Consider the following 26,589-nt stretch of genomic DNA (forward strand, 5'->3'; position numbering starts at 1 on the left):
TAGTTGACTTACAAATCATAGATACATTACGGTTACATAACATTTTACAGACCATTATTCACCATGTTTTGCTGAACAGGTAGAGCTCAACATATCAATTATCACATTTTCAGGATGGCACAGAACATGTACGATATAGTCTCATTATATCATATTATTCTGGAAAAAGAACACAACTGTTATGAAGAAAGCAACACCACATAAGAAATTAAATTTGCATGTTTTCCTTTTGTTACAAATATCAGACTTTGAAGTGTGATTTAATACTTTCCAAATGACAAAATTGAGCATGTTAAATCTCTGATGTGATTGTGTACTGCTGGTGTTGTTCAACAAAAGTACAATTACAAACTATGACACACTTATTAGTCATCTATGTCAAAATCAGATGTAGAAACCCACTATAATAAAAAATAATACATTATTCCATCAGAGTGTATTCCTATCAAGTTGGCAGATTTATAGAAAGAGGGTGTTACTCTCTATGACACATAATTACGGATATGTTTGTTTTTACTTTGTCACGTTGACCTGTGATCCCCCTTGAAGTCTACTGATGTACTGCAGAGGTAAACACTCTTTTGACAACTTGAAATTATGAGTGCAGAAATAATTTACAGTACTTAATATTATAACAGGGTCCTGTGCCTTCAAAACTACCTATATGTACAAATGCACGGAGTGGTTACGACTGGTGAATCATTCATGAAGACTGACACATCCATCAAAGCACGTACTGACCATCATCAAATGTCAAATTATAAAGTAACCTCCCCCACATAAACACGACAGGCGTATTACCTTCTAGACTAAATCCTTCTCCGTGTTTGTGCTCAACCATGGCTGAAGTCATCCTCTTTCAATCTAACATGTGTAGAAGTTGGGCACAGCTTGAAGATCGCCTGTAAGCCTCTTTTTCAGTCGAACAGTCACTGCCTACTTCCTTCTTGAATCACCGCCGCCATTGATGACACAGATCTCGCATTTTTTCTGCTTAACGAGAAAACTTTAAATGCGCTTTTTTACATCTGAACAATAAAACATTTCATTTTTCCAATATGAACGTCGACTTTAATATCAGAATGAAGCCATTTCATTTTTGGACGAAATATCTAACAAGATTTTCGATTTCGTAAAATGCTATTACCGTCACGACTAATTCGACATACACTGCTTGTGTAAACACTACAAGTGATCGCTTCTACGCATTTCCTTAAATATATTTCAGATATTCATTTTAAATCTATTTCCCAATTTCTATATAGTTACGCTTAAAATTCGCGTTAGTGGAATATTTAAGGTGCCATGTTCGCAAAAATACATCTGTCCGGTGCAACCAACATGTTGTATTGTTCAGTGTGAAAAGTAAATGCGCACCACCCTGCAATGCTTGTTTAAACATTTATTGCATAGGTCCACGGTGGTTATAAACAGATAACATTAACATAATCAGACTTAATGCTATTTCAAGGCAATATTGCTAACAAATATTTTCTCTTCTGGCTGACCCAAAAGAGAACATGCCAAAATAGTTATATTTCAGTCACATCTTTTACCCCAAAACTGTAGTTCTTGTATCGTTGTAAATAAATAAAAATTCAATTTCAATTTCTCATAAAAGCTAAACGTTGAGACAATTTATAACAAGCGGGGCAAAGCTTATCATCCACACTAACTGGCACTGCTGGCTAGTTAATCGATTCAAACAACTCAGTGTTTGTCTGTTAATTGAATTGTTTGGATATATATAGCCTATCAATATAACAGGTAATCGATGATTTCAGGTAACGGTTGAGTATGCCACTTCGAAATTTAATAATCAACACCGGGAGCGGGAAGGGGTATTTTCAGGGAAACATATAAGTGAATATGATGGAATGACTTAACGTATTTGAACAACATTAAAACCGTTCAGTTTCCCAGAAATAAAAATAATAATGATTTCTTGGCTAGCCCCTGAAATATGTACATAGCCATACATGGTATCTATTGTAAAATGTATTGACTTTAACGGGTAAAACCTTTTTTTATCAAGTAACACGGATGCTATTTAAAGTATTGTGCTCCAGTAATAATATTAGGATATTTTAGATATGGTCTCACCTAGTCAATAAATCTGGAGTTTCAGATGCCATACTTCTGACTGAAAAACAAAATAGTTAATATAATGCATTTCCATAAAAAATATATATATATATATATATATATATATATTATTATTATATTTTATATATATATATATATATATATATATACTTAATCATTCCACAAAAAGATTAATGACTATCATGGTATTCTTTGGCTACACAAAAACAGCAAATTCCGATTTCAAACCCGCTCACTAACCGTGGGTGACGATGTAGTACTGTAGTTATCAACAGACGGTCAGCTACAGCGTTCGTAAGTGTAATCAGTTTTTAGGAATAGTCGATATTGGGTCCTACCCAAAATAAAGCCCTCGTGACATTTGACGGTGACAGGTGCGCGTGTGTGATCTACCCGATTGGGACACGCCTCCCGCATGGACAATGCACACGTGCAGTACACGACGAAAACATTATTCTTTATGACGTAAGTCATGATGATAGTTTGTAAACAACGTTATAGATGCACACCCCATCACACCTAAGTCCTTATCTGATCACTCCTTTTTTAGCACACGAATCTTATCCCCCCATTTTGTCAAGATATACTCTCGCTTTGATGTTGGCGCAAAAGTTGTTAATGCATGCCAAATATATGATACTGCGTAGATAAAGTTGTTTGGTTAAGGTTATCCTTTGTGATTAGAACGAACTCTGTCAAGGATCTGTTGCTATTGTGCAAGAATGTAGATGAAAGAAATGCAAAATTATTTCGTTAGTTCCGGGTTCGAGTTTTATACCTTTCTACCTGCCCTAATTTACATATTTCCGCTATTCATTACGGTGGGTGGGTCTGACAGATTTGCAGATCTGATCAAAGCAAGGTTAGTTATTTAACGATGTTTAACACAATCTGACAAATGAACTCCAGAGTCATCTTAGTTGTTTTAGTTAATTTGTTAGCTTTGGTGGATGCAAGTGACCCTGTGATTGTTATCAAAGTGGAATACTAGGGCAGTTGACTACAACAGACCTGCTTCTGATAGCCAGCATCTAGTGGTTCAAAACACAGTGGATGCTGAATGTATAGTAGACTGACAATGGGCCAGGAGAAGGGGCAACACTATTGATGACTGGTGTGTTTTGTTTGGATAATTTCACAAACTGTCATGATGAGTGATTAATGTGTGATGCAGACAACAATAATATGTGCAGTTAGATTTGACAACCAGTCACATGATGTCATTGTAATCACCTGATTCCCATTTTAATTAAGTTTGATCTGAAAGTAGCTTATGGATCTAGATAGGATTGCAGCACACTCCTTCTGACACCTTTCATTTCATCTGCTATCGTTTTACCTTGTTACATGGCTGAACTTCTCCCAACCCAACTACCCAGAACCTAGTATCATGCTGACTAGTCCATTCATTAAGCCTGTCCATAAGGTTCATTCATAATAGTCTATGCTTGAAGACCGCCTCCGTGGTGTAGTGGTTAGAGCGTCCGCCCGGAGAGCGGAAGGTCGCAGGTTCGATGCCCGGCCACGTCATACCAAAATACGTTAAAATGTGGTACTTGTTGGTCCCTGCCTGGCGCTCGGCATTTTTGGGTACAACAAGGACTGGTCGGCTCGGAGTCAGTATAATGTGTCTGAGTGTGGTTTTCATGCTTAACTGCAGCATGGTATCTCAGTGGGCTAGCACTATAAAACCAGCTTAAGTCTGGGCTAGTACAAGCAGCCACACATACACATGCATGCACGTTGTCATATGAGCGAAATATTCTCAAGCACGACGTTAAACCCCATTTCACCACCTCTATACTTGAAGCATGACTTTGTCCATTCTCAATACTCCATGCTTTAAAGGTACACCTTTGTGTTCATTTTCTCCACTGCATGCTGTAAGCAAGGTTCTCTGGTTCAATCTTAGTACTCCATGCTGTAAGCCTGACCCTTGGTTTTATTGTGTACTCCATGCTTTAAGCCAGACCGTCATGTTCATTTGTTTTACTCCATGCTTTCAGGTATATCCTCTTGTTTATTCCTTCTTTGACGTACTCAGCCAGAGTCCTGTGTTCATTCTGTAAATTCCGTGTTTTTAGCCAGACCCTTATGTATATTGTGTTTACTTCATGCTTTAAGCTAGACTCTTGTGCTTGTTGTTTTACATCATGCTATACTATAACAGCGTTTAAAATTCCTGCCTGCCCGACCGTCCGGAACGGTCTATTTTCATCTCTCTCCGGTGGTCTGGTCTACAGATGTTTTTGCCCCTACCAGTAAATATTTCATAATATCAGACAGGTTCTCTGGTTGTCAGTTTGAGGTGTTTAAGGTATTATGATAATTATGTGAAACTATTTACGATTGGACAGTTCATTATACAATAACCAATCACAACACATGTACTTTCAGTTTCCCTAAACTCGGTGCATTGCCTGTTAGTGCTATGTAGTTCATTGTGATGCCTACAAACAGTAAAGTATTCAGAAACCTGATATTTTTTTTCATTGTTGAAAACCGGACAGGCAAGTTTGTACTCGGACTGGTCATTTTTTAAAGTTACCAGTCCGGCTGTCTGGCTTGGAATTTTAGGAGTTTTAAACACTGGCTATAAGCTAGACCCTCATGTTTATTGTGTTTACTTCATGCTGTAAGCTAGACTGTCATGTTTATTCCTTGTACACCATGCTTTAAGCCAGAGTCTCATGTTCATTGTCTTTCATCCAGCTAGATATTCTGATTGCTCTATGCTTTAAGTCAGACCCTCATGTATAGTCTGTATACCCCATGCTTTAAATCAGTCCTTGTGTTCATCTTCTCTTGTCCATGTAAATATCTTTTTTGGTGCCATCTTCCCCTGTTGTTGCAGATGAATTGAGACATGGTAGTGGTGGTCGTTGTGTCCGTGGTGGCATCATTTCTCTAACTGACTGTTTGATATCTTCCCTGTTGTTGCAGATGAATTGAGACATAGTAGTGGTGGTCGCCGTGTCCGTGGTGGCGCCATTTCTCTAACTGAATGTTTGATATCTTCCCTGTTGTTGCAGATGAATTGAGACATGGTAGTGGTGGTCACAGTGTCAGTGCTGGAGTCATTTCTCTAACTGACTGTTTGATATCTTCTCTGTTGTTCCAGATGAAGTGAGACATGGTAGTGGTGGTCGCCGTGTCCGTGGTGGCGCCATTTCTCTAACTGAATGTTTGATATCTTCCCTGTTGTTGCAGATGAAGTGAGACATGGTAGTGGTGGTCACAGTGTCAGTGCTGGAGTCATTTCTCTAACTGACTGTTTGATATCTTCCCTGTTGTTCCAGATGAAGTGAGACATGGTAGTGGTGGTCGCCGTGTCCGTGGTGGCGCCACTGCTGCTACTGGTGGTGGTGCTCATCAAGTGTCTGGGTTGCCTGAGGAAGAAAGAGGGTTTCAAGGTAACAAGTTGCTACTCCTTGCTTCAGTTAATTAGCCCATTACATATTGATACACCAGTTAAACATGAGACATTGCAGTATGATCTAGCTTAACCTTATTGTGAATTTATGGACATTAAATGTTTTATCAAGAAGAGAGATACCCATCAAAAGTTTAGACTCACTTAAAACACTCACTATATGTTATGTATATACATGTGATTACATCGAAGATGAATTTCTCCACTAACTTGGGGGAACCAACTGCAAACCTTATGCAGATGAACTGCACGAGGATCATGCATCAACTTGCTGAAAAGCATGTGCAAATATTGTGCATGTGAACAGCTGCGTTTTGGTGTAAAGTTTTGTTAAGAATTCGCCACTTTTCACTGAGTTTCATCATTTATTGAACTCATGACAATAAACTTTTCAATGCTACGAATTATTTTTATAATACATCAGTTCATGTGTAAACAGTACCCTTGAACTATATGGAATATTTTGCAAAATCTAGTTTAGATCAGTTGACTGAAGTAAGTGGCTACATTTACACTAGTGAGTCTAAACTTTTGATGGGGAGTATAGCTTTTATGAAATGTATTCTTGTGAAATAGCAACAAGGAAGTCACAACATATAGTAACTGAGTAATCAGTACCATCTTTATGTTGCTGTAATACATCATCACATATTGCTGGGTGACCTCGGCCTATTGTAATATTACCGGTATATCTGAAATTGACCTTGGTCCAAGTATTTGAGAGTCTGTTAGGATTGCACCAAATTGCATGCATACTTTTTCAGCAATAATGAATTTTGTTTCTTTGTATTTAAGATCTACAAAGAAGTGTATTTTGATAAAACTGGAAAAGTAGATGGTATATATTTTTCATGGCAGTGGCGATATTTTAACATTGTTATATTTACTCTAGTATGTAGAAAATATTACCTGCATGTACAATCAGTGTCAACCACTGTCAACCACGGTAGCTCCCAATATATCAAAATGCAGATCACATTCTGCCCCCTGACCATAGATTGCATATGCTCTTTCATGAGCAGCCAGTGTAATGCCCTCAACATTGGGTTTATGTGATCATATTTTGTGATAATTTTTGCTGGAGAATTGTGCTGGCAACTGATACAGGCAACTTGCACTATCATGAGCACTTGCTTCTAAGTTACCCAGGTGCACTGGTTGCTTCATTGCTAGGGAGCTGCAGTTCAGTGCATAGAGTTGTCCCCCTTTGGCATTCCAGAATCCTATGATTGGGAGATTACATTCCAAATTTTCCTTAAATCATACTTTGCTTGAGGGTGGGATCAAAGTGGTATTAAACTAACTGGCTGAGATGTTTCCAGGTTAAATAAATAGATAGATAGATAGATAAATAGATAAATAAATAAATAAATATGGTATAATTGAGATTATTTAAGATGAGTGTTTTGTTTTCTATCTAAATGTGTTGATATGGATGTACTTCAGACTTTTGAAAATGAGGATGCCCGTATGGAAGCGAGGATCAACCCTGGCTTCGCCATGGGTCAAGATGTGGATGACAGAGATCAGACAATGTCCACAACTATTCAGATCGAGCCCCTACCAGAGCTGCTGGCCGAGTCCACACCGAGGAAGCCAAAGATAGCATGTGTGGAGAAGACAAAGCAAGAGGCAGCCTTCAAGCTTGTGGGTAAGACAGCTCTATGATGTATCTCCCTGTCAGGGTCAAGGCAGGTCTCTAGTGCTCATGCTTGACCCCTAGTGGGATTCTAGATCAGGATAGGTTGCCAGCAGCCCAAATCGTCCCCAAAGGGAATAGATCTGTTGGTCAGGATTCTATGGCGATGAAAATTAGGAATATGCTCACTGGAGTAAGACAACATTCCCTCAGTATTGCCCAATTTGTTCATTTTTAAATATAGCTGGTTTTTACTGGTTGATTGTTTCAAATTGCAGTTGCAGGTTAATCCAAATTGTTGTGCCAGGTTGTTTTCCAAAATGTCTTGAAGATTTTGATATGGGTAAAATTGTGTTCAAAAGTCATGTAAAGTCATTGTAATGCAGTTGACATAACACATTCTTCAAAGTGTTGACTTAGCCATTGATCTTTGACCCTCGACACACTGCACAATCCAGTCCTCAAAACTGACCAGACGTCTGTATCTTTCAGTGATAAATAACCCTCATCCTTTCCCAAGGCGACAGCTGACCTACTTGAAAGAAATTGGAAATGGATGGTTCGGACAGGTATGTTTGAACAGCAGGGAATTGTAGAAACACAGCTGCTAAACAAACAGAAAAAATGTGCAGACCTTATAACTGAACCTGTAGATCTGCATAATCTGTGTGCACAGAGACAACAGCAGGGTGTAAGGTTTGATTGTAAGTTAGTTTGCCATAATGAATACACTTAGAGCAACTCCATCACAGTTCCCTGTTCAATAGAAATGGATTCTTCCACTGACTCTGAAATACTTTTTGACCCTGTTCAATGGAAATGGATTCTCAATTGAATCTGGAATGCCTACTGACCCTGTTAAATAGAAATGGATTCTTCCATTGACTCTGAAATACTTATTGGCCCTGTTCAATGGAAATGGATTCTTCCATTGACTCTGGAATGCCTACTGGGAAAAGAAGAGATTTTTCACAACATTGTTTTGCAGAAGCAAAGAATGGACAAACACTTTGATGTATATGAGGGTTATATTTTTTTATCTTCTTGCTGTTATATAGGTACTGGAGTCTGATGCTGAGCACATCACAACGGGAATTCCTCTGAGTCGTGTGGTGGCCAAAGTCTTGAGAGATGATGCATCCAACTCAGAAAAGAAACTATTCCTTGAGGATGTGGTACCTTACAGGTAGTGATTTCCTAACAACTCATTTTACATGGAATTGGAATCATATAAGAACTTAATGTGTTTTTTTTTTGAGTGAGTGAGTAAGTGAATTTGGTTTTATGCTGCTTTTAGCAATATTCCAGCAATATCACAGTGGGGGACACCAGAAATGGGCTTCACACATTGTACCCATGTCGGGAATCGAACTGCCCCTTGTTTTTCTGAATGGCCCTGATCTGATTGATACGTTTGTGTATGCTGCCAAATTGAGAAACTGTATACTGTCTCGTATGTGTTTTCTGTGTGAAAACAGTGTTTTGTTTGGTAATTCTAATCAAATGTTTGACATTTTCATTAATGTAGACTGTGAAAACAAAACCATTAATGGTTCAGCCTTATTGTGAATAATGTGATTTGTAATAGGGGATTATGTGAATAATGTGATTTGTACATTGACTTTGGGTGTCATCTTCACAGAGAACTTGAACACTCCAACGTGCTGCGTCTGCTGGGCCAGTGTACTGAAAGCGCCCCCTATCTCATGATCCTGGAGTATGCTCAGATGGTACGTGTAACTGCTTGATGACTTCTGCAATGACAACATTCACCAGTGTATAATATATAACTGGATAATCAATTCTGCAAAGCCTTCAGGATACCTGTAACAAAAGAAAACCTGACTTTTGTAACCATTTTGTATCCCTGTTTCTATGCTTCTGTTACCTAGCTCTCATTGTGTGTGTTTGCTATAGGGTGACCTCAAGACGTGTGTGAAGAACCTGAAGGATCGTGCTGATGTTATGACACAGAACTATCAGGTGGTTAAGTTTGCCATTGATGCTGCAAGTGGATTGGCTTGTTTACATCGCCATGGTTACATACACCAGTAAGTGTTGCTGAATTTGTATCCATGTTTAGCTGTTAATTATAACTAAATGGTGCACATTCACTTCAATATACACAGTTTGGGTTACTTCCTTATATGTTTCTGTCGCTGTTACATCCTGTTAGTCAGCTGTGAACTGGTAAAATGATATGCCAGAAAGGGACAAGGATGTTATTTACAATGATGTTTATGAATGGTTTCTAACTTACTGGGATGCTGTTAAAGTAAATCCAAAATATTTTTTACAGGGATTTCGCAGCTCGAAACTGTGTCGTGATGGCAGATTACACGGTCAAAGTAGGGGATTATGGGATATCTGAAGATGTGTTCAAGGTATGTTTGAACAGAATGTTTTTGTATTGATGTAACATGGTAGCATGTGATCTTTGGTCATGAAGGTAGCAACATTGCTTCTGAGATCAGATGAATGGAAGACTTTGTTGGAAAGTTTCTTAGCTTTTGAATTTATGCAGATTTTTTTGGCCCTGAAACTTGATGTTTACTTTAGTCAAAATGGGTACAACAAACTACGGTCGAAAGAAATTAACATAAGTGGTCCCTTTGAGTTCATTACAACCATAGTTGACAGTATTTTGAAATGTTTATTACTAAATTGTCAAGCTTCACTGTCTAAGCCATCAGTGAGCCTCTTACAGCCAGTAAGAGTTTCTGGGGATGTATTCTTACCTGGAATTCCTATGGGTAGTTGTTCACGATATAAATGTTGATCAATCAAATCACCAAACCACACAACCCGTGAAGGTCGGGGTTAGAATATTGATCTTCAGTAACCCATGCTTGTCGTAAGAGGCGACTAACGGGATCGGGTGCTCAGGCTCGCTGACTTGGTTGACACATGTCATCGGTTACCGATTGCGCAGATCGATGCTCATGCTGTTGATCACTGGATTGTCTGATCCAGACTCGATTATTTACAGACCGCCGCCATATAGCTGGAATATTGCTGAGTGCGGCGTAAAACTAAACTCACTCACTCACCAAACCACACAACCCAAAGATTAATTAACCTCTTACAGTTAATAGGGGTTTGTGGAAATATTCTTACCTGGAATCCCAGTGTAATGGTTGCTAGTGTACCAGACGTACAGCTATGATGGTGGTGTTTGCAGGCTGACTACTACGTCAGTGGTAAGGAGAGTCTCCCCATCCGATGGATGGCTCCAGAGACCCTCAGTCAGCAGTCGGGCAGCTGGCAAACAGCCGTCATAACCAGGGAGGCAAATATCTGGTGAGTGACCTATATGAGATGAACCTACAGTGTTTTCATGTCGGTGATGTGTCATTGGTGGATTCTGAAATTGTTAATAAGGTAATCGGATCAATAAGGGATCAATGACAAGAAGTTTAATACTGGGTATGTTTGTTTTCATATGTTCAAACCATGATTTTTCCAAAGAATACTGTCAACCGCCATTGTGTAAAACTTATCTCAAACTAGCTTGGTCCTTACGTTGTCCGACCACCTCGGTGGTGTAGTGGTTAGAGCGTCCGCCCAGAGAGCGGAAGGTCATGGGTTCGATCCCTGACCGCGTCATACCAAAAAGACGTTAAAATATGGTACTTGTTGGTCCCTGCCTGGCGCTTGGCATTAATGGGTACAACAAGGACTGGTCGGCTCGGAGTCAGTATAATGTGCCTGAGTTGGGTATTCATGCTTCACTGCGGCATGGTATCTCAGTGGGCTAGCACTATAAAACCAGCTTCAGTCTGGGCTAGTACAAGCAGCCGCACATACACATACACACGCATGCACGTCGTCATATGAGCGAAATATTCTCAAGCACGACGTTAAACCCAATTTCACCTCACCTTATGTTGTCTTTCTTCATTCATCATTGTTGTGTTTTGTGTAAGCCTCAGATAATTTGTTGTATTTATGTAGTCAGCTTTGTGTGCAGACTCTTTCAGCATTGTCACAACCCCTAGTGTACGGTCCACAACCCTTTGCAACCGTTAGTAAATGACCGGATGGTGGCCACATGAATAAAACACCTGGTTGTGGGTACAACAACGTGCAGTAAACTTGGACAAAGTACTGTGACTATGTGTCCCAGTCCACCCAACTGTGAATGGGTACGTCATTAGGATGGGAAAGCCAGGCTAACGGTATTGGGTGGTCAGGCTCGCTGACTTTGTTGACACATGTCATCCCAGTGGCATAGATAAATGCTCATGCTGTTGATCACTGGATTGTCTGGTCCAGACCGATTATTTACAGACTGAGGCATTATTGCTGTAATATTGCTGAGTGTGGCATCAAACAGACAAACAAATCTAGGTTTGGTAGCCTAGATAAGAGGCAGTGATGATGAGGACTGTTTTTGTTTTCAGGTCATTCGGGGTGCTGCTGTGGGAGGTGGTGATGTTTGGCAAGCAGCCATATGGGAACATGCCCGATGACCAGGTGCTGCAGACGGTCATTGCAGACCGTATGGTCAAACTGCCGGAACCGGATGTCAGTATACAGTTCAAGGACAGAATGTGAGCATGTATTTGTGTGTAATTAGAGTCTATTAAAAACATTGGCTTAATTAGAGCCTTAATTGATAAAAAATACAGGGAATGGAAGAATTAGGAAGACTGTTACACCAAGGATCACTTTTGTGATACATGCCATAACAGTATTATTTTTCCTTATCCTGACTCATGCTCTTTTGCTTGTCTCCTTCCTCTTGCGAACATAGTGGAACACTTGTATCTCCCTAATTGAAGTTCCCTTCAATGTAAAATCACTAATTAGTACACCACGAGTTACCTCCCTTCCACAAGCGCGGGAACGAGGGCGCCACCTCTACCCATGTGCCTCACTCTCTCCTTCTTCGCCCAGTGAGCTGGACGTGAGAGCGCCTGTGTCTCCCGACACACTATATCCTTTGATTATATTTAGTTAGTTACCTCGTGATAGAGATCTATAGAGGTTTAGCTAGTATCTTTCAACAATTATATATTGATATTTAGTCGCTTTTCTACTGTTTATGCACGGGACGCCGTGCTGTTTCAGTGGATTACGCTGATAAAAATTCTGTACTGTTGCACATTACGCTTTTTATTCTGCTGCTGATCCGCATTTAATATGCCCCTAGCTGTACGGCGCCATGTTTCATGTGATTCACGCGTTGCAGTTAGCGATACTAATTTATCCAATTCTACCTTTAATAAATAATTACTTTCGCGTTTGAGACGCAGCGAAGATAGGTCGCGATGCAGAGTCTAGCCATGACTGATACACCTGAACCCCTCGCCAGTCTACTGCTGTTGGTCGACTCCCCTCCTCCGCCTGGTGTTCCGCTTAGAGTGGTGGAGAGGGGCGGGACGAGTCCCGCCATCTAAGAAGCATCCTGCTTCCCCAGACATCCCATCGTCGCAGCCGAAGACTAGAGGGTTTCTACTGCATCTCAACGCGACCCGCTGAGGAAATCATCGAAGTCTACTTGAACTTTCTCAGCCGAGATTTGTTCCAGATGTACATGATCAATTTTGATACCTGTATGTCGATCAGATCAGCATGCAGCCTGATGTACCATCAATATGAATGACGTCCTGATGGTCCCATCATTACTAACAGGCAACGCAGACGCCGCACACCCAGGGCAGCGTCGACCTCTGAGGGAAAATCAACGAAGTCTATTAGGACTTTCTCAACCGAGATTGTTCCAGCCGATGAACTGGGCCTCTACGATGATCAGCCGATCATCATCCCCGACGTGACGTTTCCACAAGAAACGACCGTGAGACAGCTACAGTGACATCAGCAGAGATCACCATGCAGCCTGATGTCTCTACACTGATGTCAGACGACTTCCCCGAGGGCCCTTCAGCTAACATCGCAGAGAGGGCACCGAATTAATTCGCCGCAGACCATCCCAGATGAACTTGATGGCGAAATCATGATCATGATGGAGGGCCACTACAGACTGGGAAGCAGCCAGCCCAAGGTCTGAGCCTTGTGCTAAGGCTCCAACGTGACGAGCACCCCAGAGGCACCCCATCAGCCGTAACAGCCAGGGGCGATGCCACCTTCGCGAAGGAAGTCAGACCACCTCCTTGGCGAAGGACCTTAGATGTACAGCCTTCAAGGCCTTCGGCGGAAAGGACCTAGATCATCACCTTCCTCGGCTTCATCGGAAGATGCGGACTCCAGACCATCAGACAGCCTTCGCTGGTCACCGCCGGCCCCAGGACCGATCGCAGAGACCTTTCATGGCCTTCGCTCATCCCTAGATGTGGACACCTGACCATCAGAGCTTCACAGAAGCCTTCAACATTCTCTCCTCACAGGTCTCCGGTCATCAACCCATAGACGCAGATCACCAACACGACGCATCTCCAGCGCTACCGGGCCGATCGATAATCCCTCCAGGAAGCTCACAGGTCACTACACAGAGTCAGCAAGGACAAGTCTACAGTCAGCTCTCCTCCGAAGGCCACCCGAAGATAGAGATAGAAATACACAGTCCACCATCAGAAGAGCATCAACATCTCACAAGCGATGGGACTATACAAGATGATGGAGATATCATTTTTCTCACTAGATCGTATATTGGATGGTACAAGTCTCTCTTCACCTTCCAAGAGCGGCAACCATAGACAACCTGATAAAGGAAGATCAGAGTATAATCACCTACAATCGATGTCGACTCGATTGGTTCTGTGGACATCCTACCATGCCATATAATAGTTCAAACGTATGTTCGGCTGGCCTAAATAGATCTAGAACGATCAATTAGATACTTATCACCAGATTTCGCGGACAATTAGACTTCGAAGATACGATAGGATGAATTACTCGGCTCTACTTTATGCAGAACCAGCAAGAACCACACTCTGAATATAACGATAATCGATGATTCATGCCCAGGCCACTTAGGAGCTAGGCGCCTACCAGTTACAAGGGATCCCACGGATCCTGCCTTAAACACATATGTGCTGAGTGCTGTTCAAAAACACTCAAGCACCCCTGTTGAACACATATATATATGGCAAAGCCGCCATATATATATATATACTGATCGGGCTCTGATTCCTGACACCTCTCGCATGGTCGCTTGAGGCTAAGTGGCTCTCAAGTCTACTTTCACCCAGAAAATCTAGAATGGATACTTCGAGAACTTCGTAAGTCTCCGGCGCCACCGAGGAAGTCTCCAAAGGTCTCCATATATTAGCCACTCGTCATATATAGCTACTCGTCAGTCCGTTTTCAAGACGCCGCATAAGTTGTCTTATCAACTGTATGCCATATGCCGCCTATAAGCCTACAGCGAAGACAATTGCACAGGCTATTTACAACACAGAACGCCGCTATATTAATTAGTCAACGACGCTTCATAGATCTTCACAGAAATCAACTTTTCCGTATAGATTGCTAGAATATGCAATCCCGGACTTTACGATACGATTATCTACATGCGTGACCATTACGCAGATCTGCAGACAATTCAATATCGAAAATTGAACAGCAGCCTTGTTACAGCGGTATAACTCTTAATCACAAAGTTTCTGAGAAGAAATATGTACAAACAAGTTCAGCTTTAATTCTACAATTATGACGATACATTCATGTATACAGTCTACAAGCTGACAACTTGCAAGTTGTTTATACCTTTATATAAGGAAGTCGGAATTATATTCAAAACTGAAATTACTTTCACGACAAACCAGGAAAATAACCTACCCAGCATTAATAATTACAGAGCGAGGTATTTCGCGCGGAGGAGGTTTCAGCACCTTACCATTAACCCTCAAACACGTGGTCACTCGGATAACTTCGAAGCTTGACGGTGAAGACCGGCGATTATGCTAATATCAACGACGGCAAGATTTTATACAAGGTTTTTCCTGCTACACCGTGACATCACAGCGCTGGTATTCTACAGAATCAAAATGCCTTGTTCTTGATTGGATCACGTTGGACAACGCACTACACGCAGAGGTCGATCTTAGTTCACAGTTCAAGACTTACGCTACAAGTGACAACTATATATCAGTGAACGAAAGCAAGCCTCCTTACAGTCCAGTTAACCTGAACCTTCATGATTGGGCTGCCTTTTTCAGGTTAGAGGCCTCCCCTGTCAAGTTAGGGACGAGGGATCGGCAGTCAGGCAATTTTACATAAAGTTCAACGAGGGACAGACACACCTGGTTATGCACCTACATCACAAGGACTTCGCGAGCTTAATAACCTAGACGACGTGGATACAAGTGGATCTAAATCCACAGCGCCTCAGACTACAGCTGAATTTCATAATCAAGCTACTAACACAACTAGATGGTTAGTAAACCTACTTAAACTTCTGATTGGAGAATTAAAACGGAAGTTTCACCCTCCAACTTGGGATCTGAATATAGTGCTCCAACACCTCACAAGTGAGGTTTATGAACACGCCTGGATGACATACTTGGACTCCATGATACGATGATTCTATCAAGTTGGCCAGCAAGAACACTGTAAATTTATCTCCACCAGAACCAAACAGAAGGAGAATAATGCAACAGATTATTTCCTCTATCATCAACTTACGCAAAATGAAATCTCATGTACTATATCTCCATTTGGATCAGAACTGTCATACTACGTGCATACAAGACGGATGGACCTAATCCGACCCTCCATGAGCTTTTAATACTCATGATATTATAGCTTAACTTCTACAATTGATCTACACAAATGTTTTGAAATAATGGAGGGTTTATTTTCTGAGATCCGATATGGTGGTTGCAAACCATTATCTGAGAGATATCATCACCGAGGACGCCCTCAGGTATACACCAATTCGATCCCATGGTCCTCGCGACAACAGTTGATAGTTCCTCGAGAAGATAAGTCAATCTTAACAGATTTTTACTTATCTTATAACAATACTAAATAGCTTCATGCTATATATAATTTGCTTAAGTTCCTTTTATCATCACAGTACTATGATTATTACATCATACAATATATAAGTTAACAACTCTACAGAGTTGGTTATTATATATTTACCTTAAGTTATTCATATCTTCAAGAGTATAGGTTACATGATAAATGAGATTGCTAACAAACTCTACAGAGTTTTTTACAAACTATACAGAGTTTGGGGTAATTATATCATATCAGTATATTAGCTAACAAACATAGTACTATACTCATATTATTGCTAACAAACTCTAAGGAGTTTTGCTTAAGGTCTCATCATTCATCTTTAAGCAAATATTATATCATTATAAGTAGATTAGCTAACAAACTCTAAAGAGTTTTTGCTATAAGTATCATCATATTTCTAAGCAATATGGTTATATTATAACATGTATTAGCTAACAAACTCTACAGAGTTTTTGCTATTATATATGTAACTTAAGCTTATTCATATCTTAAAGCAATACTATGTTTATATCATATAGGTATATTAGCTATCAAAACTCTAAAAGAGTTTTTTGCTATTATATATTTGGCTTAAGTTTCATCATATTTTAAGCTTTATGGTTACATTATAACATGTATTAGCTAACAAACTCTACAGGAGTTTTTGCTATTATATATGTAGCTTAAGTTTTCCTTCTCATAAGCTCAATACTAGGTTTATATCATAGCTAACAAACTCTAAAGGGTTGTTTTCATTATTATACAATTAGCTTAAGTTTCCTACTATATCTTAAGCAGTATGTTTACATTATAAAGGATAGCTAACAAAACCTCTACGGAGTTTTGTTATTATATATATATAGCTTAAGTTTTCATCATAACTTAAGCTCAGTACTATGTTTTATATCATAAAAGTATATTAGTTAATAAACTCTAAGGAGTTTATTTTGCTATATACTTTTAGCTTAAGTCTAATCTTATCTTAAGCTTAGTACTATGGTTACACTATATAAACATATTAGCTAATAAACTCTACAGAGTTTTTGGCTATTATATATGTAGCTTAAGTTAATAATATCTTAAGCACAATACTATACTCATATTGTAAAAATATATTAGCTAACAAACTCTAACGGAGTTTTGCTATTATATATGTAGCTTAAGTTCATTATATCTTAAGCACACTACTATACTCATATTGTAAAATATATTAGCTAACAAACTCTACGGAGTTTTGCTATTATATATGTAGCTTAAGTTAATTATATCTTAACACTACTATACTCATATTGTAAAAAATATATTAGCTAACAAAACCCTACAGAGTTTTGCTATATATATGTAGCTTAAGCAAATTATATCTTAAGCTCAGTACTATACTAATATTATAAAAATGTATATTATTAGCTAACAAACTCTACAGAGTTTGGCTATTATATATGTAGCTTAAGTCTAATTATAGCTTAAGCACAGTACTATACTCATATTATAAAAATATATTAGCTAACAAACTCTACAGAGTTTGGCTATTATATATGTAGCTTAAGTTAATTATAGCTTAAGCACAGTACTATACTCATATTATAAAAATATATTAGCTAACAAACTCTACAGAGTTTTTTTATTATATATGTAGCTAAAGCTTATTCATATCTTAAGCTCAGCATTATATCTATATCATATAAGTATTAACTAACAAACTCTAAAGAGTTTGCTATTATATAATTAGCTTAAGTTTAATCATATCTTAAGCTTAGTACTATGTTTATATCTTAAAAGTATTTTAGCTAACAAACTCTAAGGAGTTTATACTAGCATATTAACAAGCTTAAGTCTATTAGTCTTAAGCATTGTATTAATGTTATATATACTTTATCATAATAAGTACATGATAATAACCTTTTATATGGCAGCTGATAAGTTAGCAGCAGGAATTCATCAGTTCAGTGCCTTTATGAAGTTCCCATAGGGTTATTACAATCATCACAGTTCAAATCACTAATTATTAAAAATCCAAAGTATTAGATATTCCCACCTCCAATCCGTTGGATGCTACAAGCAAAGAGCATGAGTCAGGATAAGGAAAAAATATGTAATTTTTGAGTAAAATTGATATTTTATACTTATCCTGACTCATGAGGTCAGCCCTCCCATCCTCCCCAAATAACACTTTGGATTTCCCTGTAAATTCAAATGTTGGGCCCAGTATATGAGGAGAGAGTGAGGCACATGGGTAGAGGTGGCGCCCTCGTTCCCGCGCTTGTGGAAGGGAGGTAACTCGTGGTGTACTAATTAGTGATTTTACATTGAAGGGAACTTCAATTAGGGAGATACAAGTGTTCCACTATGTTCGCAAGAGGAAGGAGACAAGCAAAAGAGCATGAGTCAGGATAAGTATAAAATATCAATTTTACTCAAAAAATTACATTATTCATAAGTCATGACATAGTTGCCTCCGTCGGTATTTGTTTAAATCCAACTCTTATCCCTGAATGTGTGTATATTGTCTTCATAAACATATGAAAACCATCAGCCATGTAAACAGATGTGTATTTTTCAATCTTCTACTTAAATTGAGCTAGGTAATGAAGACATAATGGGTGTATAACCAGTGATGCAAATGAAGTAAAATAACACTCAAGGGTGGGATGTGGAGGGACTCCTACAGTCCGTTTGGGTTCAAATGAGAACGATGCATGATTAAATAACTTGAAATAGGGATAAGTGCGCAATACATAAATAAGACACATATTCTTGAAACCCTCGTACCCAACAGGATCTGAAATCTGACATTTATGCCCCATCACGGGGGAAAAAGTTGTTTAAGAAACTGTCATGTAACATTGTTCTATTTTCATGATTCACTCCGAGGGGTAATAAATGGCTGGTGGAACAGCACCAGCTGTTTCCTGACTAAGAGGGGGGCTGTGCTGAGTTGCACCTGAAGTGCGTGCTGGCGCTGTTCCACCAGCCGTTTTTTACCCCTCGGTGTGAATCGTAAAAACTAAAACAATGTTACATGATAGTTTCTTAAACAACTTCGTCACGATATGGCTGAAATATTGCCGATGTGACGTTAAATATTAACTCACTCACTCACTTAAACAACTTTTTGCGTGACCAAGCAGAAAACGTCCGATTTCAGATCCTGCTGGGTACAGAGGTTTCACTACCATGTGTCTTATTTATGTCTTGTGCACTTATCTCTATTTCGAGTTATTTATTCATTTTTATTATTCTCATTTGAACCCAAACAGACTGTACATCAAGGACTGGACTATGGCCCCTTGGCCAGGGGAGATAACTCACATTTCCTTGTTGCAGACATAAACAAGTAACTGTCAGGATTTCATGGTGGCTTTGATGATCCCGAGATAAAAAGGCAGTATAGATTGTGGGACAAACAACTTTGAAATTGTTTGTTCGAGGCTGGGTCAAGATTTGAGACATTTTTTAACTTGCAAATGCAGTAATTATTTGTTCTTAAATTTCAGAGTAGAGGTGATGCTGTTCTGTTGGCTAAACCCAGGAGAGAGGCCCAGCATAGAGGATGCCCATGGTCTGCTTCAGAGGTTGTATGAAATTGTGGCCGGTGATCAAGCTCAGGCAGAGAACTTTGAAAAGAAATGGAGTCACATGATACCCCACGAGGCACGTATTGTGTCGGCCAGACCACAGCCCAAGCAGCAGAAACGACCCACATCTGCCAGCTTTGACAACAACTTTGTTCAGGAGCCCAAGTCTGAACCTCAGCAAGCACTCACTGAACAATCCACCAAACCAGGGGATCTCGTTTCAGTGAAAATTGAGGACATGTCCACATCAGTGGTGAATGGTGGCCATATTGCTGTCAACATGCAGCCGAGTTTGGCAGGCAACCTGGCCCAGTTACCCACCCCGTCTCGCCATACACTGCCTGCTCACATGACCAGCACTCCCATCATGGACCTTGCACCAACTCCAAACGAACCTGATATCAGTCAGAAACAACAAAAGTCAGGATCGGGGTCGAGAACCAGTAGAAAAATTGAAGATGAATTTAGTATAGCACAAGTAGCTTCTACCAAAAGCAATTCCGGTTCCATGGCTTCACCAGTGCCATCAGAGGAGAAGACGCCTGATGTTTTGATTGATGTTCCTCAGGACGATACAGATGCAGATCTTCAAGGGGCGTTAGGCAAAGAGGAAAATGTACCTGTGTCGGATCAGTTTGATTTGTTGGGGGGAAAAACTGCAATTTCCGCAACACAGCAAGCATCCAGTGTTGATGTTCTTGAAGCTTTTGGTGAACCTGTACAAGGTGTACAAAACAAGCCTAACACTCAGGAGGAGAATAAACAGGAACAAGCATTTGTTGATAACAAAGATCCATTTGCAGATTTGTTTGGGCAAGGTGATATTGCAGACCAGATAAAGCCTGTGTCATCTCAGCCCAATTCTAGTTCTGAGCTGTTGCCTACTAACGGTAACCAATCACTCCTCAGTGAATCCTCACCTAAATGTGATGCAGAGTCCCCTGTCTCAGGATTTGATGAGCCGGACACCAAAGCTGAGCTTGTAGGTAAGCAGACGGCTTCATCAGACACCAGACCTGACACTGATGTAGAACCACAGAATTTTCTTTCTAATGATATAGATTTAGTGTCGTCTCATAACTTTCAGGCTGAGAGTATAATTCCAAATACATTCCATCCCAGTGAGAGATCAGCAGGTGAACCTGTTTCAAAAGGTGAGAATGTGAAGCCGTCAGACCTTGCTCTGGACAATGGCACATCTGGATATGAAACACCTGCAGATCAGTCTGCCAAATCAGACTCTATTGAGGAAAACACAAGTGGGGCTGAATCTTCGTCAGACAGTGCTGTGTGTGTCAGTTCCCCAGAGTTGGCAGACGCGCCCAGTTCCTTTGATGTAGCAGCGCCCTCCCATGAGAAGGTAGGTACATGTGTAGAATATGTGAGTGATGATGAGAGTAAAAGTAGTTCCTCTGAATCCGATAGTTCATCAGACTCTTCAAACAGTGGAAGTTCGTATGTATGTGAGGAGAGCAGACGAATCATTCAGGTGACAGATCTAGATGCGGATGACGATGATTCCGATAATTTGGATGAACACCAGGATAACATAAGTGATGAAGTGACAGATTCAGATGAGGATCTTGACCTTAGACTTGCAAGTGAACTCTACCTCTCCAAAGGTGTCAGTTCTCCTAGAGTGTTTGAACGGCCACCATTAGAAACCATTCCAGAGGATGTGATGCCCTCACCTTCAGATACAAGTTCCATAGATCTTAAATTTGATGCCCACTTTGACGATGTGTTCGCCTCTCAAGATAATTTTGAGTGGGACGATTTTATGGGCGAGTCTATTGTGGGCCGTGATAGGACTAGTTACACTCCAAAGGCTAGTTTCGACATGTCTGATTGGTTGATGGACGGTGACTCCCTCAGCTACAGGAGCAGCGGCAGCATCCAGTCTCCGCTCGAAAGTGTCAGCCCGGATGTTCTTGGAACTAGTGATCCCTCCATACGTCTCTCCACTGCCTCAACTTCGGAGGTAAAACGACAGCGAGGCCGGACGTCTCGTTCATATGTATCTGATCTCATCACTAATCGTAGTATACACGACTCCTTTACTAACACAAAAAATACCCGGACACCTTTTTACTCATTATTCGATAATGTAGACATGGACTCCGACTCAGATACTAACCTGAGTCCAGAATCTAACCAGCCTGAATCTCGCCTAATTGAAACAGCCCCAGCAGGATTGCATGACAAAGTGGAAGATTTAGCGTCCGGCTCGCGGACTGACGACTCTTTGTTTATTCAGGTATGCTTCACGGTCAAATCGTAACACTAGCATGCTGTGTCCTTTTGGTTTCATTTGCTGCTTGCTGTTGTAGATCATTGGGTCTCCTCGTCACAATGTTGTAACCATGGTAACCTGTGGTAACAATGGGTTTGGTGTAGCACATTGCACAGTGGGATACTAATTGCACAAGTTTAGTTTTTTTTCCACAACTACTAATTGTGTATTGATATTCAGTTTTGAATATCTGAATGCTAAATAATAATTAGGTGCACACGTAAATGAAGATTTTTTGCAATCATTATTCTATGTTCATCATCTAAGTGTATTAATACAATTGTACACATTTATTGATGAAATGAAAAAAAAAAATCAATATTAGTTTTTGTGGTAAACATTGTTAAGTTCCACGACTGTGCAATGTGAAATATACAGCATTTCCTTTTCATTATCATCATCATTGTCATCAGCGCCCTCTTCATCACAGTAATAATAAGCAGTGACTTAAGGTAACAAAATATGAAACAAAGATTGTATTCTTTATCAATGTTTGTGCTTCTTTTTCAGAGATTTATCTGAGAACTAATTCTCTACTTGTTTTGTATGCTGGAAATATATATGTGCATTTGTATTGGATAATCTTTGTTACAATTAATACCCCACTTTGAAACTAATTATAATCAAGTATTAATTCATCAGGTTATTCTGTTAATGAATATTTCAACACATGGCACAGATAGAAATCGGTACATGTACTAAAATAATTAAAAAACATTTGCATATTTTGATAGTGATGATAATGATGAAGATTTTGTGCTGTGTAAGTTATTTGTAACCATGGCGATTTTCTGTTGGGGTTGCCTTGACAATCCCTAGTTAGTAAGTTGGATTTTGTTGTTATGAAATGTTCTAATTAACTGAAAAGAAAATGGCATGATTATAGATTGGGTTAGAACAAGAATAGATTTATGCATGCTTTGTCTATTCATTAACCATGGCTTGGATTCTAATACTAATCGATGTTGTTTTCCTAAATACTTGTCTTCTCTACTGATAAATATAAAGGCATGGATGGAACTTTTTTACTTTCAGAGCATACTCTAAGAAAAGAATTCAGAATATATATATTCTAAAATGATTGGGTAAACTGTTTTGCATGATAAAGTCAAAACTGCCTGCATTTTCTCAATTGGTCATAATACTTTAAGAATATTGTTTTCATGTTATTATCCAAGAATGTTGTTTTGGTTGTTGTTCAGTATAAATTAATTACTGGATGTTGTTTTTTTTTCGCATTATGAATGATGTTTAGGGATCAATAGATATTACCTGTATAATTTACATTAAAAAATTGCACATATCTATACAACCAGTGTTTTCAGAATATTGCTTGTAGGTGAGTCAATAACTACCTATGGGGTCTGTTCATTCAATGAAAACACGTTACTTTAGGAGGAATATCCAGAGGTATATTTTCTTCTTTGTAATTAGGGTTTAATCTTGTGGCAGCTGCTTAGTTTGATGCTGACATAGACAAGAGGCATGCTATGTTCATTGTCTTTTTGAGAGAAACAATGCATTCTTATTTACTAGTAATAATAATAATAGATAAACCAAACAAGTTATTACTTGTTCATTTTTATGATTCCATTGATTTCGTAAGTATAGTTACTTTGATTTTTAAAATGAATGTCTTTTAGAAATCAGACTGACACATGAGTTACGTGTTTATGTCTATTTAAGAATTAACTTTCAAATTTAAATGCACTTGCATTGACCTTAAGCAAGTGCTTTTGTTTGGGATTGCTCTACAATTTAAACAAGCGTCAAGTCCAAACAAGTGTACACAGAACCAAATACAGTAATATTGGTCTGTTTGTTACCGCTCTCAGCAATATTACAGTTATACAATGGCATTTTGATGGCATTTTGATGGCATAGAATCGGCCACACTCACTGCATTTCATCCCTTTAGTGACTATGATAGGAATTTGTTAGTGATTGTAAATGTGCAACCAATCCTGTTCTTTTCAGGTTCCCAGTTCTAGTAAAGCTTAAACAAGCTTTGTTGGCTACTTCAGGTATATGGTGTGCTAGGGTCGACTAGCTTGTCTGCCTTTTGTATGAATGCTTTGTAGTTGGCTTTTGTTCCTTCTGTTTATCTTGTTAGCCTTAACCAACCTAACACTGTTTCTCGTATACACTTTGGAATGTAGTTTAATTGTGGTAACACATCTATGAGTTATTTCAAGTTTTGTTTTTTATTTTTTCTGATTAAATTTTCTGGAATCTACTCTCTCTTTTATAGGTAACATCTGTTATTCATTGGCTCTTCTGTGAGGGGGCGGCATGTTTACTGATTTTCTCTGATCTAAGATTATCACCTGACTAATACCATGATTCTAATCTAAGTCTCCTAATATTAGACCAGTAGTCGTTCCAGTTTTAATGGATCATGGGAAGCTAATATACTCAGGTAACCCAGTAGAGTTCTGCCTTTCACTGTACAGAGTTGCTTCCCTTGAGCATACCAAATACCCACGATCTTGGGCCGGAAACCCAGTATCACGCTGATTATATTGCAAGGTTTTCTCAGCACCATACCCAAGCTTATGATGTTCTTTAAAGTGGTAATGGTTTCAGACCACCTTCATATGATTATTTCCCATGTGTCTTGGCCAGTTGCACTTGTTCTGGGTTTGAGTCTGATTCTCGTCCTTTGTCTGAATCATACTGTGTTGATGGTTGTCAGGTTGTAAAGGTCTTGGTACACTCGCATTGCATCGGGTACCAGTCAGCCATGTTTGCCTAATGCTAGGAGCAAGTGACAACGGGCTGTTTGAAAAATAGTGACAACGGGCTGTTTCAGAAAAATTTTGAAATTATGAATAATGATCAATTTATTCATGACACACTGCTTAAAAAAAAATACCAATATCCTTAACTTATTTTGTCCAGTATGTGATTAACCATTAGCAATTTGTAGACATAAATAAAACAGACTTAGAATGCATTGCAGCCACATTTGAACAGACATCTTTTTCAGTTACTTTGGCAACTAAAAATATCACTCTGTTCATAATGCTTATTTCACATAGACGTATGATGGGGGCAAGCCCCAAAAATCCTGGTATTTTCAAGGGAAGCTGAAAATGGTAGCTGTACATATACCAAACCATTCCTAGGAATTGTCAGGAAGGAGCTCATACACAGGCACTTACCAAAATGGCAGACTGTCTGGGAACTGCAATCTAGTTAAGGGCTTTCATAACAATGTACAGTATGGATTTACAACTTCTTTATTATTTACAACACAACGTTTCTGGACTTCTTCTTGCCCCTTCATCAGGTGAATAGGGCAAGAAGTAGCAAAGAAGCTGGTGTTGTGAATGATAAAGAAGCTGTAAATCCATACCATACATTGTTATGTTACCATCCAACTTCTAAATGCCCATCAAGCTTCTCAAGGTCTTTCGCCTGTGTTTTCTGGATCTTCCCTCCCACTCTGGATACACGTAAAGACGTGGCTGAAATACTGTTGGAAGCTGTGTTGACTCCGACTCCCTGAACTCTCCCTAGTAGTACAGTAGCCTTCGTGTAGTTTTGTTGTGGTGTGATCTTTACTGGGTTGAATCAGGGCCTGTGGTCAGTATAGCATGTCCGAATATTTCAGTAGATGATTCAAGTTGTAGTTGTCATTAAGTAATTTTGCTGTTACCGGGTAAGTAACATATCGAACTGATTATAATGAAATGCAATTACTCTAATCTCCCCAAAGGAATATTTCAAAGTGTTCAGTATTACAAGCATCACTTTACTCACGTTGAGATTAAGAAAGTCTGTCAGATGGGTTTGACTATTTATTGATTTGATACCTATCTAGAATATTCATCAGTACTGGGTGCAACATTATAGTATTGACGTTTAACTACTAGACTGCATGAACAGTTCTTTCTTTCTTTCTGCCTGATTTCTAACCATAGTTTGGCTTGGGTATTATTTTATACAACAATGTTAACACAGTGTTAAACATTATTATACAGGTTTGAGGAAGTAATAGAGTTCATTAATTGTTCAATTTAATCATTTAACTTGGTGATTGAGAAATTAAAAAAAACCAGGAATCTATTTGTTAATGAATAGTGGTTTCCACAGTGTACATGTTAAAATGCATAAAAGTAATTCTCAATTTATAGTCAGGGACTGACTATTTGATGTACCATGTGGGAGCCTGGGATTTTTTCTCCAAAAAATTTGTTCTAGGAACAGAATAATTGGTCTTACGATTTAACTCCTTTCCCCAGGTCCCTGAAATTTCTGATTTTGAAGCTGTTACTGAAGATAGTCTGTTACAGGACAAAATCCCAGGCATACCCTAGAATATGTAAATGGCGGGTCTGTCTGAAAGATTTAAAGTATCCAAACCACCATAGTGTATTCCTTCCTTATTGCTTTGTCCAAATCATTTTCTCACATTGCTACTTTGTTTCTTTTCAGCAACCATCATTGGGTCCAACTGATGCAACTTTCTCAGTGGAAACATCTGTGTCGTCTGCACCTATGCTAGAAGCAGACGTGACCAATCAGAAGCTGCCTAGTGAGCAACAGACTGAAGAGTCAGCTGATCCCTCTGATAATTTTAAAGGGTTAGGGGGAAGGGTAATGTAAATGAGCAAGGTCAACCAAAGAA

At 39.2% G+C, this 26,589-nt stretch overlaps 2 protein-coding genes across 6 annotated transcripts in view; one reads left to right on the top strand and one right to left on the bottom strand.

Moving 5' to 3' along the window:
* Positions 1-990, bottom strand: part of LOC124289381 (cytohesin-1-like) — an 80,653-nt gene extending 79,663 nt beyond the window's left edge. For all 3 annotated transcript variants that reach the window (XM_046725999.1, XM_046725998.1, XM_046726000.1), the window contains exon 1: positions 802-990. In XM_046725999.1, the coding sequence (XP_046581955.1) occupies positions 802-853 (52 nt within the window). In that variant the 5' untranslated portion in view covers positions 854-990. The remainder of the gene's footprint in view (positions 1-801) is intronic.
* Positions 991-2,450: 1,460 nt separating this feature from the next.
* Positions 2,451-26,589, top strand: LOC124289312 (serine-rich adhesin for platelets-like). Of its 3 annotated transcripts, none has more exons than XM_046725920.1 (13): positions 2,451-2,571; positions 5,406-5,519; positions 6,986-7,190; positions 7,671-7,747; positions 8,237-8,364; positions 8,821-8,908; positions 9,096-9,229; positions 9,478-9,562; positions 10,360-10,478; positions 11,582-11,731; positions 19,583-21,920; positions 23,934-23,980; positions 26,397-26,479. In XM_046725920.1, exons 2-12 carry the CDS (start codon positions 5,418-5,420, stop codon positions 23,955-23,957), a joined length of 3,450 nt encoding a protein of 1,149 aa, XP_046581876.1. In that variant the 5' UTR covers positions 2,451-2,571; positions 5,406-5,417; the 3' UTR covers positions 23,958-23,980; positions 26,397-26,479. The 3 variants fall into 3 exon arrangements, with proteins under 3 accessions (XP_046581876.1, XP_046581879.1, XP_046581877.1); XM_046725923.1 differs by having other exon boundaries at positions 19,583-21,644; XM_046725921.1 differs by lacking the exon at positions 23,934-23,980 and having other exon boundaries at positions 19,583-21,644; positions 26,397-26,589.

Source organism: Haliotis rubra, unplaced genomic scaffold, assembly GCF_003918875.1.
Source record: "Haliotis rubra isolate DU_JTF1 unplaced genomic scaffold, ASM391887v1 Scf44, whole genome shotgun sequence".
Classification (NCBI taxonomy): domain Eukaryota; kingdom Metazoa; phylum Mollusca; class Gastropoda; order Lepetellida; family Haliotidae; genus Haliotis; species Haliotis rubra.